The 21,396-nt window shown below is 46.5% G+C and overlaps 1 protein-coding gene across 1 annotated transcript; it reads left to right on the forward strand.

The window, feature by feature from the left end:
- Positions 1 to 19,706: 19,706 nt before the first annotated feature.
- On the forward strand, positions 19,707 to 21,005 carry LOC139201951 (uncharacterized protein F54H12.2-like). Its single transcript, XM_070831401.1, has one exon. It carries the CDS (start codon positions 19,707 to 19,709, stop codon positions 21,003 to 21,005), a length of 1,299 nt encoding a protein of 432 aa, XP_070687502.1.
- Positions 21,006 to 21,396: the final 391 nt, after the last annotated feature.

Here is a 21,396-nt window from a genome sequence, read left to right on the forward strand (position 1 = left end):
GAGGTGGCTGCTCTGGACAGGCCACACTGAGGCAGAGCTTAGCTGAGTTGAGCTGGTCTCTCCTCTTCAGGAAAGATCAGGAGAGCTGGTCTCTCCTCTGCAGGAGGAGAGGGAGCAGGGAAGACCTGGTCTCTCCACTTCAGGAGAGACGATGAGAAAGAGAGGTGGTCTCTCCACTTCAGGAGAGACGATGAGAAAGAGAAAATTCAGTGGGGGTGAACTGGTTTTGTGGGCCTGCGGTCGTAAAATCATGTGTCCCCTCCGGCCAATGGTGACAGTGGAGCTGGGCGCGGGGGTGATTTCACACCTATCTGTGAAACTGGGGCATTGGGGAAAGGAGCCCAATAGTTTTACAGACAAAGAAACATGCGGTCTTCACCATTCACTTATTCACCGTATAGTGAAGCCCAACAATGGTCAGTAATGCTGCTGCAGGTAGCTCCTCAGAGCTAGCTGCTGTTATTAACTAACCTGTGGACATGGTGGTCAGTAATGCTGCTGTAGGTTTTATTAACTAACCTGTGGACATGATGGTCAGTAATGCTGCTGTAGGTATTATTAACTAACCTGTGGACACGATGGTCAGTAATGCTGCTGTAGGTAGCTCCTCAGAGCTAGCTGCTGTTATTAACTAACCTGTGGACATGGTGGTCAGTAATGCTGCTGTAGGTAGCTCCTCAGAGCTAGCTGCTGTTATTAACTAACCTGTGGACATGACAGTCAGTAATGCTGCTGTAGGTTTTATTAACTAACCTGTGGACATGATGGTCAGTAATGCTGCTGTAGGTATTATTAACTAACCTGTGGACATGATGGTCAGTAATGCTGCTGTAGGTTTTATTAACTAACCTGTGGCCATGATGGTCAGTAATGCTGCTGTAGGTATTATTAACTAACCTGTGGACATGATGGTCAGTAATGCTGCTGTAGGTTTTATTAACTAACCTGTGGACATGATGGTCAGTAATGCTGCTGTAGGTATTATTAACTAACCTGTGGACATGATGGTCAGTAATGCTGCTGCAGTAGGTAGCTCCTCAGAGCTAGCTGCTGTTATTAACTAACCTGTGGACATGACGGTCAGTAATGCTGCTGTAGGTATTATTAACTAACCTGTGGACATGATGGTCAGTAATGCTGCTGTAGGTATTATTAACTAACCTGTGGACATGATGGTCAGTAATCCTGCTGTAGGTAGCTCCTCAGAGCTAGCTGCTGTTATTAACTAACCTGTGGACATGACGGTCAGTAATGCTGCTGTAGGTTTTATTAACTAACCTGTGGACATGATGGTCAGTAATGCTGCTGTAGGTATTATTAACTAACCTGTGGACACGATGGTCAGTAATGCTGCTGTAGGTAGCTCCTCAGAGCTAGCTGCTGTTATTAACTAACCTGTGGACATGGTGGTCAGTAATGCTGCTGTAGGTAGCTCCTCAGAGCTAGCTGCTGTTATTAACTAACCTGTGGACATGACAGTCAGTAATGCTGCTGTAGGTTTTATTAACTAACCTGTGGACATGATGGTCAGTAATGCTGCTGTAGGTATTATTAACTAACCTGTGGACATGATGGTCAGTAATGCTGCAGTAGGTATTATTAACTAACCTGTGGACATGGTGGTCAGTAATGCTGCTGTAGGTAGCTCCTCAGAGCTAGCTGCTGTTACTAACTAACCTGTGGACATGACAGTCAATAATGCTGCTGTAGGTTTTATTAACTAACCGGTGGACATGATGGTCAGTAATGCTGCTGTAGGTTTTATTAACTAACCTGTGGACATGATGGTCAGTAATGCTGCTGTAGGTATTATTAACTAACCTGTGGACATGATGGTCAGTAATGCTGCTGTAGGTTTTATTAACTAACCTGTGGACATGATGGTCAGTAATGCTGCTGTAGGTATTATTAACTAACCTGTGGACATGATGGTCAGTAATGCTGCTGCAGTAGGTAGCTCCTCAGAGCTAGCTGCTGTTATTAACTAACCTGTGGACATGACGGTCAGTAATGCTGCTGTAGGTTTTATTAACTAACCTGTGGACATGATGGTCAGTAATGCTGCTGTAGGTATTATTAACTAACCTGTGGACATGATGGTCAGTAATGCTGCAGTAGGTATTATTAACTAACCTGTGGACATGGTGGTCAGTAATGCTGCTGTAGGTAGCTCCTCAGAGCTAGCTGCTGTTATTAACTAACCTGTGGACATGACAGTCAATAATGCTGCTGTAGGTTTTATTAACTAACCTGTGGACATGATGGTCAGTAATGCTGCTGTAGGTTTTATTAACTAACCTGTGGACATGATGGTCAGTAATGCTGCTGTAGGTATTATTAACTAACCTGTGGACATGATGGTCAGTAATGCTGCTGTAGGTTTTATTAACTAACCTGTGGACATGATGGTCAGTAATGCTGCTGTAGGTATTATTAACTAACCTGTGGACATGATGGTCAGTAATGCTGCTGCAGGTAGCTCCTCAGAGCTAGCTGCTGTTATTAACTAACCTGTGGACATGACGGTCAGTAATGCTGCTGTAGGTTTTATTAACTAACCTGTGGACATGATGGTCAGTAATGCTGCTGTAGGTATTATTAACTAACCTGTGGACACGATGGTCAGTAATGCTGCTGTAGGTAGCTCCTCAGAGCTAGCTGCTGTTATTAACTAACCTGTGGACATGGTGGTCAGTAATGCTGCTGTAGGTGGCTCCTCAGAGCTAGCTGCTGTTATTAACTAACCTGTGGATGTAACGGAGTTAAAAATGCATTTTATTTTCAATTCATGTTTGTTAATTTTATTATTTAATCATTGTGAATTTTATCTTCATCGTCTTCGTCTTGATCTACAGTTCAAGATTTTTACGTGATCAGGTTTATGAGAGACTGTGGTTTAGGACACTCCATTTTATTTTTATGTAAAAACACAACGCAAGTACATTTAATGGTTAAAGGCAGCTGCTAAAATAACAATGGATAGGTTTTCTAGCCCCACTTTACCTAAAGGTAGGGGTCTTTGGTTCAGTGACATTGCTGATAGTAGGGCTGTGGGACATTCAAAGTTCACACCTGATGGTTGTGCAGAATCAGGGTTGGGTCAGAGCCCAGGTTGTACTCCTGTTAGTGGGTTAATGAGGGAGGGTCCCCTTTCTTCCACACCCCGCAGTGATGTTGATGCCATTCACCACCTTACAGACATGGTAGGGCAGTTGGGTGCTCAAATAGGTGAATCCATTGTTGCTAAGCTAATGTCAGCTGGTGTTGTGAACATGAATAGTGACCAGCAGACTGCCTCTTCTGCCCAGAACTCACAATGTGACGTTAACAAGCATGTCCTTCCACATGTGAGGGTCCATGTTAAGTCTGATAAAGTACTCCAGACATTCAATACACAATACTGACAAATACTCAGTCCAGGACTGGATTGACTTGACTAAAACTCATCTCAGAAAACAGGAAATTCCTGTGTGTGAACAGGCAGAAGAAATCACAAGCCACTTAATGGGCAAGGCCAGGGATGTTGTGAATATTGCCATGCGTTCTGATCCTACCCTTGATGTTGAAAAGAAACCTGAACTAGTATATGATGTCCTTCTGCACTATTTCAGTGAAGCCCCCTCCTGTCTCCCTCTTGCTGACTTTTATGCTACTCTGCCCAAGCACAGAGAAAATCCTGTCGACTACTGGATTAGACTCAATAAGGCAGCGGACCTAGCTCTTGACGGCCTGCGCAGACAAGGGAAGCAGACAGAGAGCATGAATGATGAAGTGGCTCTCATGTTCGTCAAACACTGCCCTGATCCAGAATTATCCTGCACCTTAAAGTGTAAGCCAATTCATGAGTGGACCTCGCGTGATGTTCAGCTGAGGGTTGATGATTATCAGAGAGAGTTGAGGGCTAGTAGCAGAATCACTGGTGCTACACAGCTGAAAAGCCAAATCGCCACTATCACCTCTGAGCAGCCCAGCCCACCATCATCCAGCCTAGCAGCATATGAACAGTGTCACACTCCAAGTCCCTCACTCTCTTCTCTCCGTGGGCAGTGCCACACCCCAAGTCCAATATCCTCGCCCTCTTCTCTCCAAGCCCAACGTCATGTGTGTCACCCATCATGCCCCTCTCCAGCGCATGTCTCAGTTAAGGATGGTTCCCAACATGCTCAAAGCCAAGCCTCTGTACCAGTTGTGGCGCAAAATCTCCAACAGTCAGAAGAGAGACTTCTCACTCGTATGGTGGACATGTTTCAGGAGATGATGGAGAAAATGCAGCAACGCAACACTTCTCATCCAATTCAAGGTGGGAGGTTTCAGCGTGCCCCTCGTGAGCGACGTACCAGAGAAGCAGGCTGTAAAGTCTGTAATGACTCAAGTCACACTACCATTTCACACTGCATGTCTGAAAGACTTTGTTTTGCCTGCTTCACCCCTGGCCACACTAGACTGAACTGCCCTGCTAATAATTCTTCCCAATCCCAGTCTGAGGGAAACTAGCCGACCTGTATTCGGAGGGAGGCAGTACAGGTCACACCACATACTCCCATACTGATGACATGTCAGATGCTGAGACTGTTTACACATCTGTGAGAGACTCATGTAATGACGCTGACGTTGCTGTTTATCAGAATGTTCAGAGTTGGCAGCAGTAACAGTCTCTTCTACACAACTGTGGACATGGGTGGGACAGTGAGAATGGGCGGGATGTTGGACAGTGGCTCAATGGCCTGCAGCATCAGTGAGACAGCTGAAATGAAGCTGAGGGAGGCTGGAGTGATAACAGACCAAAAACTGATTGATGTGAATGTGGTCCTTGTTGGATGTGGCGGACTTCATGTTAAGCCAAAGTGTGCTTTTGATGTGGAGATGGAAGTGTATGGCTGTAAAATGTTAGTCCCCACACTTGTGGGGACTAACATTTCCTGTCCATGCTGTCTGGTCTGAATCCCTGGAAAGGTGAAGATGTTCCTGACAAGATCGGTACAGTAAGGTGTAACTCAGCTACCTGCCTCGAGCCTGGGCGTGAATATCTCATCTGGGGGAAACTGCCTAAAAACACAGCTGTTTCCCCAGGCAGCACAGTCATGACAGAGCCCACTTCATCCCGCTCAGCTCCCAGAGGTGTTCTGGTCGCAAAGATTGTAACTACATTGTGGGGAGACAAATGGGTCCCACTAAAGCTCATCAATACATCTAATAAGCCAGTGTTATTGAGGCGCAATGCAAAGCTGGCTGATGTCTACCCCGTCATGGCACTTGAGGACATGGATGTTGCTGAAAGCTCTGAGGTTCCCCTTGCTAGCTGCAGTCTACTGTGCTATTTGGATGATCTGTTGGTGTTTGCACCTGACGAGGAGACTGCCTTGCAGCGGCTGGAAATGGTGTTTGAACGGCTGCGCGGTCATAACTTAAAGCTGGCCCCTAAAAAGTGTTTCTTTCTCAGGAGGTCTGTCCGGTTTCTTGGCCACATAGTGGATGAGAATGGTGTTTCGACAGACCCCAGTAAGATTGAGAACATCACAAACATGTCACCCACCGATCTCATGGAGCCCGATGGTGTAACCCCATCTCAGAAGCGGATACGGTCCTTTTTGGGGATGATTAATTACTATCAGCACTTCGTGCCCAGGTATTCTGCCATTGCAAAGCCGCTCTTTGATCTGCTGAAGGGTGAAAAAAGGAAAGGCAAACTGCATGTGAATAAACTTTCATGCAGGAAGTTGGACGGCGGAGCAGGGACAGGCTTTTGAACACCTGAAATCCTCGCTGATTCACAGTGTTGTCCTGGCTCATCCAGATTTTACCCGTCCCTTCATGCTGTCAACTGATGCATCCCTGGATGGCATAGGTGCTGTTCTGTCTCAGGTTCAGGAGGGTGAAGCACGAGCCAGACCCATTGCTTTTGCCAGCAAGTCATTGTCTCAGTCCCAGAGGAACTACCCAGCTTACCGGTTAGAGTTTCTGGCCTTGAAATGGTCCGTCTGCGACAAGTTCAGTCACTGGTTGAAAGGCCACAAATTCACAGTCTGGACTGATAACAACCCGTTGACTCATATACTGACAAAGCCAAAACTAGACTGTTGTGAGCAGCGCTGGGTAGCCAAGTTGGCGAGTTACAACTTTGATATCAAGTATGTCCCTGGTCAACAAAACATTGTGGCTGATGCCCTGAGCCGTGTGCCATTTGTCAGAGAGAATGCTGGCCATAGACTGCTCGCTGAACCCTATGCAGGTCTCCTCACCGAGGTCAAGGGTGTGTCAAACTCCTCTGTCCAGAATGCCTTCCGGTCATCCAGTGGTCACAAGAAACCCTCTCCAGTGAGCATCGATGCTCAGTCCACATGCAGTCCACTACAAATGCACACTCAGTCTGTTGCGAGGGAGGATGTGTCTGCTGTACTACAGTCGCACACTGAGTGGGATGCTGGTCCGAGGGCCCGTGCTATTGAAGTGTTGCAGTACCTGCCTCAGTTGGTTCCACCTGGACAAGACACCTTACCTGCCTACACTGGAAAGGACCTCCGTGACAAGCAGTTGGAGGACGGAACTCTCTCTCGGGTTCTGTACTATGTTGAGAGACGTCGGAGGCCCTCCAGGAGAGAAAGGTTTAGGGAGTCTGTCTCTGTAACAAAATATTTGAAGCACTGGGATAAGCTAACTGTGTTCAACGGTGTGTTATACAGGACTTCAAGGGACCAGAAAACCAAGGCAAAGCGCTTCCAATATGCTGTCCCTGACTCACTCAAGACTGAGGTTCTGCGGGGAGTACACGATGGAGCAGGACATCAAGCTCAGTTCAGGAGCCTCAGCTTGACAAGACAGAGGTTTTTCTGGCCAAACCTTGACAGAGATGTGAGAGACTATGTTCGGCATTGTCAGCAAGACAATCGAGCCTGAGGGAAGGGCTCCCTTGGAGACCATAAAATCAACAAGGCCGTTAGAGCTGGTATGTATTGACTTTTGGTCAGCCGAAAACTCCAGAAACAAGTCTGTTGATGTCTTGGTGATAACGGACCATTTCACAAGAATGGCTCAGGCATTTCCATGTAAAGATCAGACAGCTAAGCAGGTGGCGAGGGTTCTCTGGGACCGGTATTTCTGTGTCTTTGGTTTTCCTGAAAGGATTCACAGTGACCAAGACGCTAACTTTGAGAGTCAGCTTATAAGTGAGCTCCTCAGAGTCTCGGGTGTCAGAAAATCACACACAACCCCTTACCATCCCATGGGAAACGGGAGTGTGGAGCGATTCAATCGGACCTTGGGTGCCATGATCCGTGCGTTGTCCCCTGAGGAGAAAGCTGATTGGCCACGATGCTTGCAGACACTGACCTTTATGTATGTGCAGCCCATGAGACAACAGGTTACCCCCCCTTTTACCTCATGTTTGGCAGAGTACCCCGTCTGTTGACATTCTCTTTCAGACTGTCCTGCATGACTCTGCTGTGGTAAACTATGACAAGTATGTGACATGTCTTGCCAATGACCTGAAGGAGGCGATGGTGATTGCTCAGGACCATGCTTCAAAAGACCAGAAGAGGCATGCTCTTGGCCAACAAGAAAGAAAGGGGTAAGAAGAAGCTTGCTGACAGGTGGGAATCAACCATCTACACTGTGGTGAACATTAACCCAGAGACGCACACATACCGGATCTGCAACACAATCACTGGACAGGAGAAGGTGATCCACAGAAACCTGCTCATGCTGGCCAATTTCCTCCCTGTGGAGGCCGTATGTGAAATGTCTGACCCTGCCTCTTCCGTGCCTGCTACAGAATCCTCAGTCCCAGGAACTGATGATGTTAGAGAGGATGGAGAGATCGTGTATGAGAGAGAGAATGAGACATCATGTGCAGCTAGTGTGAGCCTTGTTGCTGGAAGTGACGGGAACTCGCCTATAACTGCAGGAGAAGGAGAGAGCCCTTTAACTAATCCGGAGCTTGTGGACTCGGAGAGGAGAACCATAGAATGGATCACACAGCTATCTGCACCAAGCCTGTCTGGAGGAGAGGTCACTGACTTAGAGAGCACGACCTCTGACCCCCGGGACTGTTCAGTCTCACCTGAGAGCCACACAACGGATCAGTCTGTGACTTGTGACTCTGCCCCTGTGACTGTTGTTGACGTGCCAGTACGTGTGAGACAGCCAGGCCCTGCTCTCAATACCATGACACGAACAGACAATGCCTCAGACATTCTACACACTGCTGACCAGACCTCGACCTTGCACTGTGACCGTTCTAATGCACAGGTTAGGTCAAGATTTGGCCTTCTAGTGAAACCTGTGAACAGGCTAATACAAACCATGTCCAGGCAGGACGTTGTTCAAGACAAGTTCAGTGTTAAAGCTGTTTGCAAGTCTGTGTTCCATGCTTTTGCTGACTAAAATCTTATTCAGATAGCCTATGCCCCTTCTGGGTCTGTGAGTTTTTGTATTGCTGCAATGTTTTTCATGTCATGGGTCTACACTACACTTTGTGTTGGGGTTTTGTGGGGTGTACAAGGCACCCTGTTGACAGTTGCTGGATTGAGAGATAAGCGCTGCCCTCATACCACTTCATCCTTATGGGATACATTTTGTGTTGGTTTTCTCAGTGTTGACCCCTGGTAAATTGTGAATTGGTACTGTATTGTATAGTGTATACTGTGTAGTTGGCACTCATGTTCGATTAAATTCAGTGGGGGTGGGTGTAACGGAGTTAAAAATGCATTTTATTTTCAATTCATGTTTGTTAATTTTATTATTTAATCATTGTGAATTTTATCTTCATGAGTTATTTTTGTTTATACTTTATTTTATAATTTCTCCTGTGGAGATCACTTTTCATCGATTTGCCTTTTTATTGCCTTCTGGGTTTCCGTAGCTCATGTATTTCCATAGCTCCTCCCCTCTACCCCGGACAGTACTGCTGTGCCTTGCTGGGGGTAGGTTGCGTGAGTGAAGGCTGCTGTTGTAATTGTGTTGTTTTCTTTGCAAATGTAGTCGTTTAAGTTATTATCTTTGGTGTATATTATTTATCGATGTATACTTTTGTGTTGCCAGGCTGTTTTGTGTTGTTTTTGCCGTTAGTATAAGTTTTATAGATGTTTTTAGTGTTGTTATTTTGGCGCGAACAGCAGCCCGCCCTGTGTTAGCTAGTTTCCTTGTTAACTGTTTGTAATGTCGTTTTAATGTTTAGGAGCAGAAAAGAAACCCAGAAGACATTTGTTATGTTTATCTTCTTCAGGTATGTGCTTTATTGAGTAATGTAATTTTTGTAATGTAATGTTTAATCACTCCGTCCCCTACGGACCCCCATGGTACTGTCGCCACCAGGTGGCATTGTTTTAGTCCTCTGGTTTTGAGGAGATTTGTTATATATATATATATGAAGAATGTTTCCTCTGTAATGTAAAACAGAGTACTGCTGTGCCTTGCTGGGGGAGCAGGAAAGGTGAAAAGAAACCCAGAAGACATTTGTTACGTTTATCTTCTTCAGGTTGTACTAAATAAATTCTGGGAAACAGTCTATGGAGTGGTCCTATTGGTGATCCCCATCCACACACCCGTTACATGGACATGACAGTCAGTAATGCTGCTGTAGGTAGCTCCTCAGAGCTAGCTGCTGTTATTAACTAACCTGTGGACATGACAGTCAGTAATGCTGCTGTAGGTAGCTCCTCAGAGCTAGCTGCTGTTATTAACTAACCTGTGGACATGACGGTCAGTAATGCTGCTGTAGGTAGCTCCTCAGAGATTTAAGCTGCTGTTATTAACTAACCTGTGACAACATGCTGGTTTAGGTTGTAAGGATTGTCTGGTGGTGTATGTTGTTGAATTTATTGAAATATACAAAATTAACTTTATTTGTTATTGTTGGTCAGAGGATTAAGCCAAGGAAGATAATGTGTGGTGACGTCAGTGGTCACTTGTTCCCATAGTAGTGGTTAATGTATGGGCTGGTCTAATGTGAACAGTGAATGTGAGTGCAGAGTTGAGCTACAGTGTAAATACAGATTTTATTTGTATAGCCCAATATCACAACACAGTATCACAACAGATAAGATCCTAATGTGGCTAGATGATGCTGGGTTTCAGAGTAATGCATGCTATCATGCCATGGGCAGCACCATGGATACACCTGTGTTTCTGGTGACTCCTCCATATAGATCATAAATCCCTGAATATGTAAATGAGTCATTGAAATAGGCTGATAAGTTATTGAGGAGCTTGTTTTCTTATGTTAGATACCTGTGTGTATATATACCTGTTTTAAAATTATCTTCACAGAGCCATTATGAGCGAGAGAAGGACAAGGATACGGCCTATAGTTGATGCCAAGTCATACATTCTGGCTTCAAGGGACAAGCCAGGGTTTATGAAAAAATGTATCGATAGTAACAAAGGTAAGCAGACCTCAGGTGTGTTCAGGGGCTTCATGGTACACAAGTGCATTTCTCTCTAAATCTAGGTGTAATAACCTAAAGTGCTCTATATTTCTTTCAGTGGCATATTGTCTTTGCCACATCCTGTTTATATAAATGCTTATCTATGTAGTTGGAGAAGTAAAAGGCTGCATTGATCCACCGGACTGATCCATTGGCCTCATCGACTGCTGGACTCTTTATTAGATTGTTTGTTCGCTTACACTTGTTTATTTCAGTGAACTTTGTAAAGCACTGTGAGACAACTCTGTTGTGATATTGGGCTATACAAATAAATTGAATTGAATTGAAAAATTGGCATTTCCAAAAGGGCTATGAAAGCAGCTACGGCACACTGTATTACATTGTATTTTAGGCTCCAGCTTATGTCTGTTTTAAACGCAGTAGTCCTCAAATCTTTTAGTTATTGTGATCTCACATTAAGTTTACAAGTGGTGGGTCATGATGTATGCTGTAGGTAAATACAACTTCATCTTTCTTCTAATTATTATTTTAATTTTAATTTTTTAATTTTGTTTTTATTGAAGGATGAGACATTAACAGATCTTATTTGCCATACATTGTTAGAACAGAATTAGTATAGTCCAATAAAAAAAAAAAAAATCTTCTTTTACAAACTGTAGAAGTGTTATGTGTAAACAAAAATAACATTGAAACTCCCAGAGATGGAACATTGTAGCACTGCATCGGGTCTAAGGCTGGTCACATTTTGGATAAACATTTATGAATAGCATATTCTATGCAATGTCAGGCATATACTGTTTTGCATATTTTTCTCATTTTTTCCAGTGTAAGAAAAAAGTGTCCATTTTTAAGTTCATTGCAAAAGTAATCTTTTCCATTTTGTAAATGTCAGTCATTGGTTGGGTCTCTCTGTACCATCCATTTCTTTGTAATGGCCTTTTTCCCAGCTGCCAAAACTATATTCCAAAGGTATCCATCAATTGTTTTCATTGCTAGAGTTTTACAACCCAAAAACATCGTCTTAAAATTAAGTGGAATACCAATTTGAAACATACACTTTAAAGCATCTTTCTTCTAATTAAATGTACATTTAATTATGTATCTTCATAGGAAGAGGAGTGTTTGCTATCCAGTCCATCGACCCAGGTGATTTTGTCTTGGAGTACAGGGGGGATCTCATATCGCTGGAAAAATGCCGATCTAGATGCTACACAGAGACGCAGAGTACATTTCTGTTTGAATTTGAATGGGAGAAACGTCGCTGGTGGTAAGCATGTAAAGATAAGTGTTTTGATGATTAATTAATGCATAACAGTTTTCAATAGTTGAGTAACAGAAAGCAGAAACAATCAAACATGCTTGGTGGATCGCAACAGTTTGAGTTTGGTTTGTAACTTTAGCTATCACTGGTAAGTGACATTTTAGGCTACTGAAAAGAGCTTTAACTGGATCAGGCCTTTCTTTCATCACACCTCATTCAGTTACAGTGTATGCGCTGTTTTTTACATTGCTCTTAGAATATAACTGAAGCTTTATCAAATTTGATATTTAATTACGGCAAAGTTTAATCATTAGTTTTCTTGCACCTCTTAGTATTGATGGATCCAGAGAAGATGGATCGCTTGGAAGATTAGTGAACGACAACCACAAATCTCCAAACTGTGTCATGAAAAAAGTCATCGTAAATGACGGGCCTCATTTGTGCCTATTTGCTTTGAAGAATATTGAACCAGGAACTGAGATCGACTATAACTACAGTGATGCAAAATGGCCATGGTGTAAAAAGGTGAGTTGGTTAGATGAGGCTTACAGAAACATAAAAAAAAAAAAAATTAAAGTGTATAAGTCTAGTTTTGTATTTCTCTTTTCTTAAATGTTATTATATTTGTAGCTACTATTTCCATGCGATATTCCAGATCTGTATGATATGATAAATATGAGTTCTTCTTTACACATGATTACTATAAGTTCCTAATGCTGTCTTGTTTTTTATCTGTAAATCCAGGTGGCAAACCAGCAGGCTCTGGTGGCGACTGTACAGCCTGAGGTGTTCCCTGTGGATCTGACTTCACATGACCCTTCAAACAGTGATGATGCTAACACACAGGTAATGGGCAACATCTTTAAGGATCTAAACTCAACTCATTCCTTGTATAATTTTCCACTTCCTGAGCTGGTGCATGTTTAAGACGGGTATTTTGAAATGAATCCAATCCAATATCAAGATCATGCACATGCTTCTGTAGGGCGTATATGGCACAGCATGGTGAACAAGTAGTCCCGAAGGGAAGGACCTGCCACTCATATACACGGGGTTGGGTGTCTCTTTGGAGGTCACGCCAGAGAAAGCGCAACAGAGGCTGGGCTTCAGGCAGCAATCTCACCTGGTGAAACATTCCCTTGATGTCGCTACTGACAGCAATGGAGTGTTCTCTTAACCGCAGCAGAACACCCAGGAGAGATGCACCTAGGTTTGGGCCAGACAGGAGTAGCTCGTTGAGGTTCTCGTCCCTATAGGTGAAGGAACAATTGAACACAATACGGTTCTTCCCGTTGTGTGTCACCAAGTGGTGGGGAATGAACCAGGACTCCTTGGAGGTCTTTGCCTGCTCTTGACTAATTCCAGTGGCATAACCTGCCTCCTTAAGCTTCATGATCTCCGCTTGGTAAGCCTCTGCCTTCACCGGGTCTCTGCTGAGACGCTTCTCTGTGCCACGTAGGCTGGGGAGTACCGCTTCGGGCTGCGCTGTGAGCATTGGCATGTTACCCACACGCAACAATGCGGTGGTGTATCTGAGAACTCCCTCTACCTCCACTCTCGTGGTCTTTGCCTCTAGCAGGTTCATGGCCTCCTGGTCTCTCCGTGACTTAGTCACCAGCTTCTCATTTCTGTATGGTAGGGTATCCAGTTGCCAGAGCTTCTCTACCTGGTTGAGGAGTTCCACTGACGGACGCAGCCCTCTACCTCCACTCTCGTGGTCTTTGCCTCTAGCAGGTTCATGGCCTCCTGGTCTCTCCGTGACCTAGTCACCAGCTTCTCATTTCTGTATGGTAGGGTATCCAGTTGCCAGAGCTTCTCTACCTGGTTGAAGAGTTCAGCTGACGGAGAGGTGGTGGACAAGAACAGACACTGCTGTGGGCGGTTACACTGTTGGAGAGACTTGACTGGACCTTGCAGTGTCCAGCCAAGCCTGGTCTTCACTGCAGCTGGGGCCCCAGGTTGGCCGAGACGGACAGGTGCAATAGGCGTTACCAGGTGTGGACAGTCTGAACCTATCAAGAGGAGTGGTTGGACGTCTGTGAACGGCTGCAGGGGGAGCATCCTGAGGTGCTTATATCTGCACTGAAGTCCCTCCACTGGATAAGAGTGTTCAGCGAGACCTAGCTCACCTGCAGTGAAGGCCCTCTCAATGGTAAATGTCTTTGTCGGCTGACTAGCCGGGGAGACATTTAACGTCACCGATGAACCATGTAATGTCCTCAGATCCTGCCGAACTGTTCTTAGGGTGAGGCTCTCTGGCGTTCCCTGAAGCTGCAACCTCTGAGCGGCCGCCTGGAGGAGGATTGTCCTCTCTGAGCCATCGTCTAATATGGCGTACGTTTCCAAGGTGTGGTTGCTGTTGCGTAGTAGCACCTTACTGACCTTCAAGAGGACCTGATTGCAGCTGGCACGCCGATCCAGGTACCATCTGTCGGTGGCTTCAACTCAGCACCAGTGCCATGCCCTGTAGCATACTCATTCTTGCCAGGTCGGAGATTCACCTTATGCAGGGAGTCGAGGTGCTTTCCCTTGCATATCTTGCATAGGACTCAACCGACACTGGGCAGCCTGGTGGTGCTGTCCACAACGCCAGCAGCAATTATTGGACTTCACCCAGGTTGTCTTCTGCTCCTTGGTTAATTGCTTGAATTTCAAGCACTGGTCCAGGAAGTGTTGCGTATTGCTGCAGTAGGGGCAATAGGCCTTGGGCTTATCCTGGGCCTCTTGGTGAGCTGTGGGTTCAACTGTGCATACTTGTGGGGCTGTGTCATGGGCGGCGCCATGTAGCACATTCATGGTCTTCCTAGCAGCTCTCTTATCCCTGTCAAACTCCTTCTTAGACCCATTTCTTCCCCTTTGGCCATACTCAATCTTGTCGAGCCTGTCTCCGTCCTCCTGAATTTCCAGCTCATACTCCAGCCACTCTGCAAAGTCAGTGAAGGGATTCCTGCCTTCCAAGAGTAGAGGTGGCAGCGAAAGGTGGCGCGGAGATCCTGGGGAAGCTTCTTCATTAATCTGGCCACGTGAGACCCACACTTCAGCTCTATGCGTCTGTCTTCACCCAGTTGCTCCAACATCCCGACTAGAGCTCGGACTCTAAGAGCGAACTTCCTGAATGCCACGGTGTCACCTGCTCGGATAGTGGGCTCCTCCATGAGCTCTGCAATCCGCTGTAGTGACAGCTGGTGGGGCTGACCGTAGTGTTTGGTCAACGAAGCCATAGTGTTTGTGTAGGGAGTTACTGTATGAGTCTGCTATCAGGAGGGCCTCTTCGAACTTCAGGTGGTCACAGAGCACTTGGTACTCGAACTTCTCAGTCGCGTCAGCGGGAAGAATATTGTCAAGTGAGAGCCTCAGTCTGGCGAACTCTCTTGGGTCATCGCTTGTGAACTTGGGGATCGATGGAGTCGGGCCCCTGTATGTCTTCTCGCTGCTCTTAGGTAGTGACGCTGAGGGGGTTAGCCATTGTGGGGGTTGAGGGGCTACAACTGACCGTGGCACGCTATCATATAGATCAGCGTCTGACAGCATGGATGGGGCTGGTAACAGGTGTGCTTCCAGCTGGTGCAGGCATTCTCTGATGTTTTCCACCAAATCAGCGGGCTGCACTGGGGGTGTAGGCTGCACCCTTGGGGGTTCTTGAATGTCACTGGGGAAGTGTTCTGGTGGGGGAGGAAGCGGCCCGTCATCATCTCTGTCCTGTGCTGCAGGTGAGAGAGAATAGGGAGGGACCTTTCGTCAAACTCGATTTTGACAGGTACCACGCCCCCTTGAACTTTGTTTGACCCCCTTAGCCCCGCCCCCTCCAGTTGCAGAGTCCTTTAATCATCAGTGAGACGCCGGTCAGCATCTACCATGCGACGCCCGGTGTTACGGACGCTCCCAGGAGAAGAATGATCTTCGTGCGGCGGATACAAACAGAGCCCAAAGCCCTGCTGAAAAAGGAATGGCCTCTAAGTTCGTGGGGCCTGGAAGGATCCTGGGGCTACGAGTTCAAGTATGAAACGAGTGAGTTATACTTTTTTCGATGGGGTTCAGGAGAAACGGCATCATCCTTACCTGACATGGTGGCCTTATCCTGCAACGACTGGGCAGTGTTGTGTGAGGTGATGCCTGAACCGTTTCACCGGCCGACTTTAGCCGATGGAGAGTACGACCCTGCTGATGGTGCTGCAGCAGCAGCTGTTGAGGCTAAACAGCCGAGAGCGGAAATCAGCGACTCTCCGGAGAGTAAGTCTCTCCCCTGCGCCGTATGGGAATCTAAAAGCTCGGCCTCGGGGCGTGTGTACTTCAGAGCTAGCATCAAGGATAACGGGGGAGAAACTCCAGAAGACTTTGTTTTGGAATGTTTCAATTCAGAATGTGGTGTATTTCGTACGATGCTAACCATCCCGTATCTGATATGGTTGGATCGGATGAGGGTAGATGGAGTAGGCATCACGTCCCTGTTTCACAGCTGTAGGGAATGGGTGCGTGACACTTCAGTGAAAAAAGTACTATCTTTCTAAACCCCACCCCCTCCACGCCCTCTCAAGGATATAAGGAGGCCTGAGAGAGCGCAATCTCATCATCATCATACCGGACCCCGAGCGAGAAAGACATGGCTGAACTCAAGCGTAAATTTCGTTCGAGATGCCTCATCACCATATGGACCCCGCCTGACGGTCCGCATTCACCACCATCAGACCTGACAGACTCTGATACCGAGAGTGAGATTGGAACCCCTGAACCCAGCATGGACACGGCGACGGTCCCGCTCCTATCTACGCCTGTTAGTGACTCCTGTAACAAACTGGACACGGAGGAGGAGGGGGAGATGGAGGAGGAGATGGAAGAGGAGGAGGCAGCGGATATCCCGGCCTCACAAATCCCTGCTACTGCTCCTGCTACTGCTCCTGCTGCTGCTGCTCCTGCTGCTGCTGAGAGTGGTCAGGATGACGTTGACGGATGGCTGGTGAGCGGACTGATTGACCTTGTGAAATCAGCCCTACTCCATTTACTCAACGATGTTGTCAGTAAGCACCTGACTAAAGAGTGTTATGGTTGTCAGACTGATCATCCGAGTCAGAAAGAACATCCTTGCCTGGAACCGTTGGAGGACTGGTACTACAGGAGGCATTATGAACCTCTGATGAAGATGCTCTACACACCCCATCTGATTCCTGCCATTCAATGCCTGCTGCGCTTGCGCAACATTCAAGCGTCCGACTTCCGTGTAGAGTGTGTGGCGCAGACCCTTCTGCACGAGCTGAAATCGACCAGGAATCTAGCCAACCTTGTCCTTGACATGTACGGGGACATGCGTTCATTGCATGGACTGAAAGAGGTCTCAGAGTGCTGGACCGGGTGATTTCAGGCTGTATCTGTTTCATGCTTTGTCATACACTCCTTACCATTTTTATAATCCTGTATGCTGATGCTATATCCTTACCATTTTTATAATCATGTATGTTGATGCTATATCCTTGCCATTTTTATAATCATGTATGTTGATGCTATATCCTCGCCATTTTTATAATCATGTATGCTGATGCTATATCCTTACCTTGTATTCAAGTCTTGCTATCGTCATGTTTGTTTTTAAAAAAAATAAATAAATAAACCGTTGAATATAAAGACAATCCTCTCTTGGTTTTTTCAGTAAAGCTAGAGACTAGACTACATGTAGGATGGCTGAGAAGCGGGTGCTGAAAAGAGTGTATTACAACCCTGCGCATCCTGGGAGTTTTGGAGGAGTGGAACGACTCCATAGGGCTGTGCAGAATGAAATGGGAAAAAAAATCAAACTTGAAAATGTTAAGGAATTCTTGTCCGGGCAAGACACCTACACTTTACACAAACCAGCCAGAACGCATTTTGTCAGAAATAGAGTTTTTGTTCCTCGGCCTTTAAACCAATTCCAGGCCGACCTGTGTGATATGCAGGCCTTCGCGGAGCATAATGATGGTTTTAATTATTTATTGACCGTCATTGATGTATTCTCCAAAAAGGCCTACGTCCCTGTTTTGAAGAGAAAATCTGCTGCTGAGGTGGTGAGAGCTTTTGACTCCATTTTTCACGACAGTCAGACCCCCGACAAGCTACAAACGGACGCCGGTAAAGAATTCTTCAACAAGACTGTCGAGGCTCTGATGAAGAAACACAACATTATCCACTTCTCCACAGCCAGCAATCTTTAAAGCCTCAGTGATAGAAAGATTTAACCGCACGTTAAAAACTAGGATGTGGAGATATTTCACCGCCAACAATACCAGACGATACCTCGATGTGTTACAAGATTTAGTCCACAGCTACAATCATACTTTTCACAAAAGTATAAAAATGCCTCCTATGCAGGTCACCTCAGGAAATACTTCACAAGTATTTAAGAACCTGTACGGCACATTTACCTCTCGACACAGGACCGTCCCCCGGATGAAGTTTAAGAAGGGAGATGACGTCAGGATCTCCAAATTAAGAGGAGTGTTTGATAAAAAATATGAACAGATTTTTACGGATGAAGTGTTTACAGTGACCGCCGGCCTCCCCCGGACTCCTCCCGATTACAAACTGCAAGATTACGACGGTGAGCCTATTGAGGGATCCTTCTATGAGGCAGAGCTGCAAAAGGTCAAAATAGATAGGGGAAAGATGTACGCTGTGGAAAAAATACTGAAAAGGCGCACGGTGCGAGGAGTGAAACAGGCGTTGGTGCAATGGAAAAACTGGCCAGAAAAATTTAACAGCTGGGTCAAAGTCTCTGACTTGAAAAATATTTAAAAAAGCCTCAGTAGGGTCGGTCTCACTCAGTACACCATGGATGTCGACAGCAGCGAAGGGTTTTATGTGAGCCTGCCCTCCAACACTAGTAAAGACGTGTTTCCAGATAACACCAGCTCGAGTTTCACTGTAGATTTAGCCAAGGCTATTGAACTGAAGGGGAGTTGGACGGTGGGTCTGTGTGAAATCATTTACCCGCATACATGGTATACCCTGCCTACAGTAAACGCTTATTTCGAAATAATCAAAGTGGTGGATGAACCGCCGCGGGTGAGGATTCAGAGGTCTGACCAACCAAAAGAGCCCTTGGAAGGGGTACTGCCTTACAGTGTGGGAGATGACGCGCGGCTGATAGTGAGTCAGAGGTTTGGTCAAGGCGGGTTTTTGACAAACCAAAAGACCTCTTGGATCAGCTAGTGCCGTTCCTCAAAAAGTACGACCCGACAGCGCATGCGTATTACAATAACGTGACCAAATGCATTGATTTCAAAGGCAGTGGTCAATACAAAATACGCGTCTTTGCCCCCCTGGCCTATATGCTGGGATTGAAAATAGGAGAATGGTGGACTCTCTCTAACCGCAGAGCTCCCTCCCCCTGCGATCTGAGCATAGGGATTTATAACCTGTTTGTATACACGGATATCATTCAGTATCAGCAGGTGGGCGACAGTCACTCACCTCTGCTGGGTATAGTCAACGTGAAAGGGGATTTTGGAGACGTGGTCAACATTAGGTATAACACCGTTCATTACTTACCAGTATCTAAAGGATACATCAAAGGTATTCACATCGAGATCAAGTCGGATCGTGACAGGTGCATGAACTTTATGTACGGAAAGAGCATACTGAAGCTCCACTTTAAACCGGCTAAATCCTTGTAATGGCATTTCACGGAGAGGATCCAAGACGACTTGTGGCTTATTATGAAAATCAAGCGGGTGGCACTCTGCCCGGTTTCTATGGCGCTCCCGTCATGTATGGCAGGGGGATTGGATCGCTCTTTTCTAAGCTGTTTCGTTTCGTCACGCCTCTGGTGAAAAGAGGTTTTGCCATCGCTAAACCACATCTGAAATCAGCCGCCACAGGGATAGCCTCGGACGTTGTGAAAGAAACGATAGGTAGAATGACCGCTCCAGCCAGGCAGGAGGGGTCAGGAGGGATTATGGTCCTTTCCCGCAGACGGAGAAAGCGTCCTCCCGGGGACCAGATCCTTAATAAAGTCAGGGTTGCTCATAAAAGGAGGTCAGTTGCGGCTCACAGACCACAGGGGAAGAGATCGGCCGATATTTTCTAGTCCGTCAGAAATGGCTCATCACAAATCAGCAGAATGCACCCTGGCTGAGCTGGACCTATTCTCTGCCCTCATGATGCAACTTTCCGTAGAGGATAAGATGTATACTGAAATTCTGCCTCTATCAGCCATCACCGACGGAGGTCCCATTGAATTTTTTATTCCCGGAGATGGGGAAAAATATTTGGATTTGAACGACACTCTGCTCCATCTTCGTGTTAAAATCACCAGCGCCGACGGCCAACACCTGCCGGATGACGCCCCTGTCTCACTGATCAATTATCCACTAAATACAATTTTCAGTCAATGCGACGTCACCCTGGGTGATCGCTTGATTTCCCAATCTAGCGCCACTCATCCTTACCGGGCCATGATTGAAACTCTCCTCAACTATTCTGGAGACACTCTCAACAGTCAATTCAGCGCCGGGCTTTTTTACAAAGACACGGCTGGAGCTATGGACTCCATCGCGCTGGACGGCCCTAATCAAGGATTCAGAACCAGAGCCGCCCTCTGTGAAAACTCAAAGGAAGTGCACCTGCTGGGTCCTCTGCACGCGGACGTTCTTTTCTGTGAGAGACTCCTTTTAAACTCTGTGGATCTGAGAATCAAGCTGACCAGAGCCAGCGACGCCTTCTGTCTCATGGGAGCCGTTGACTCTACATTTCGTCTGGTCATTCTGGGGGCTTCCCTGTTTGTCAAAAAGACTAGCGTCTCACCGGCTGTACGTCTGGGGCACGCGGCGGCCCTGCAGAGAGCGAACGCTCTCTACCCCCTGTCACGCGTCACAGTTAAAACCTACTCCATCCCAGCAAATTCTAGGATCTGTAATCAGGAAAACCTCTTTCTGGGCTCCATGCCTAAATACGTGGTGCTGGGAATGGTGCATCACGAAGCCTTCACCGGAAGAAGAAACCTGTCACCCTTTAATTTCATTCACAATGATGTGGAATACCTCGCTCTTTGCAGAGACGGGAAGCAGGTTCCGGCTAAAGCCTTCCAGCCTAACTTTGAGCAGGGGATTTCAGTCAGAGAGTTTTACAACATGTTCACCGCCACAGGCAGACACCTGAAAGACCTCCCTCTGAGTATCAACCGTCAGGAATTTAACCAGGGGTACTCATTGTTTGTGTTCAACCTTGAACCGTGCGAGGACAGCGACGTCCTGTCCCCCGCCTCCAGCGGGAATCTAAGACTGGAAATGAGATTCAGACGGCCCCTTCGCCATACCACCACTCTTATAGTCTATGCTTGTTATTCCTCAATCCTCGAACTGAACTCCAAGAGGCAGGTGCTGGTGGATTACTACTGATTACAAATGAACAGTCATCAGCTGGAGAGTCTTTTGCATCATCTGTTGGGTGACTCTTTTTGTGGCGTGTGGGCCTGGGATCAACTTGGCTTTCTAACACGCTCCTTCAAAACACCGGCTTATTTTATTGTAAACACACATCCTGCTCATCTACCCGGTGAACACTGGCTAGCCTTGACTTTGGAGGAAGATACGGCCACCTTTTTTGATTCTTTTGGCTTCTCTCCGGACCACGGACCCTACCCTGCTGACATCACAGAGTTCCTACAACGCCGTTCCCCACGCATATTTTACCATGACCGACAATTGCAACACATCCTCTCATGGGCGTGCGGTCAGCACTGCGTCTATTATCTCTGTCATCGAGCAAGCGGGTTATCTTTGGAGCAAG

This window comes from Pempheris klunzingeri, chromosome 5, assembly GCF_042242105.1.
Source record: "Pempheris klunzingeri isolate RE-2024b chromosome 5, fPemKlu1.hap1, whole genome shotgun sequence".
Taxonomy (NCBI): Eukaryota; Metazoa; Chordata; class Actinopteri; order Acropomatiformes; family Pempheridae; genus Pempheris; species Pempheris klunzingeri.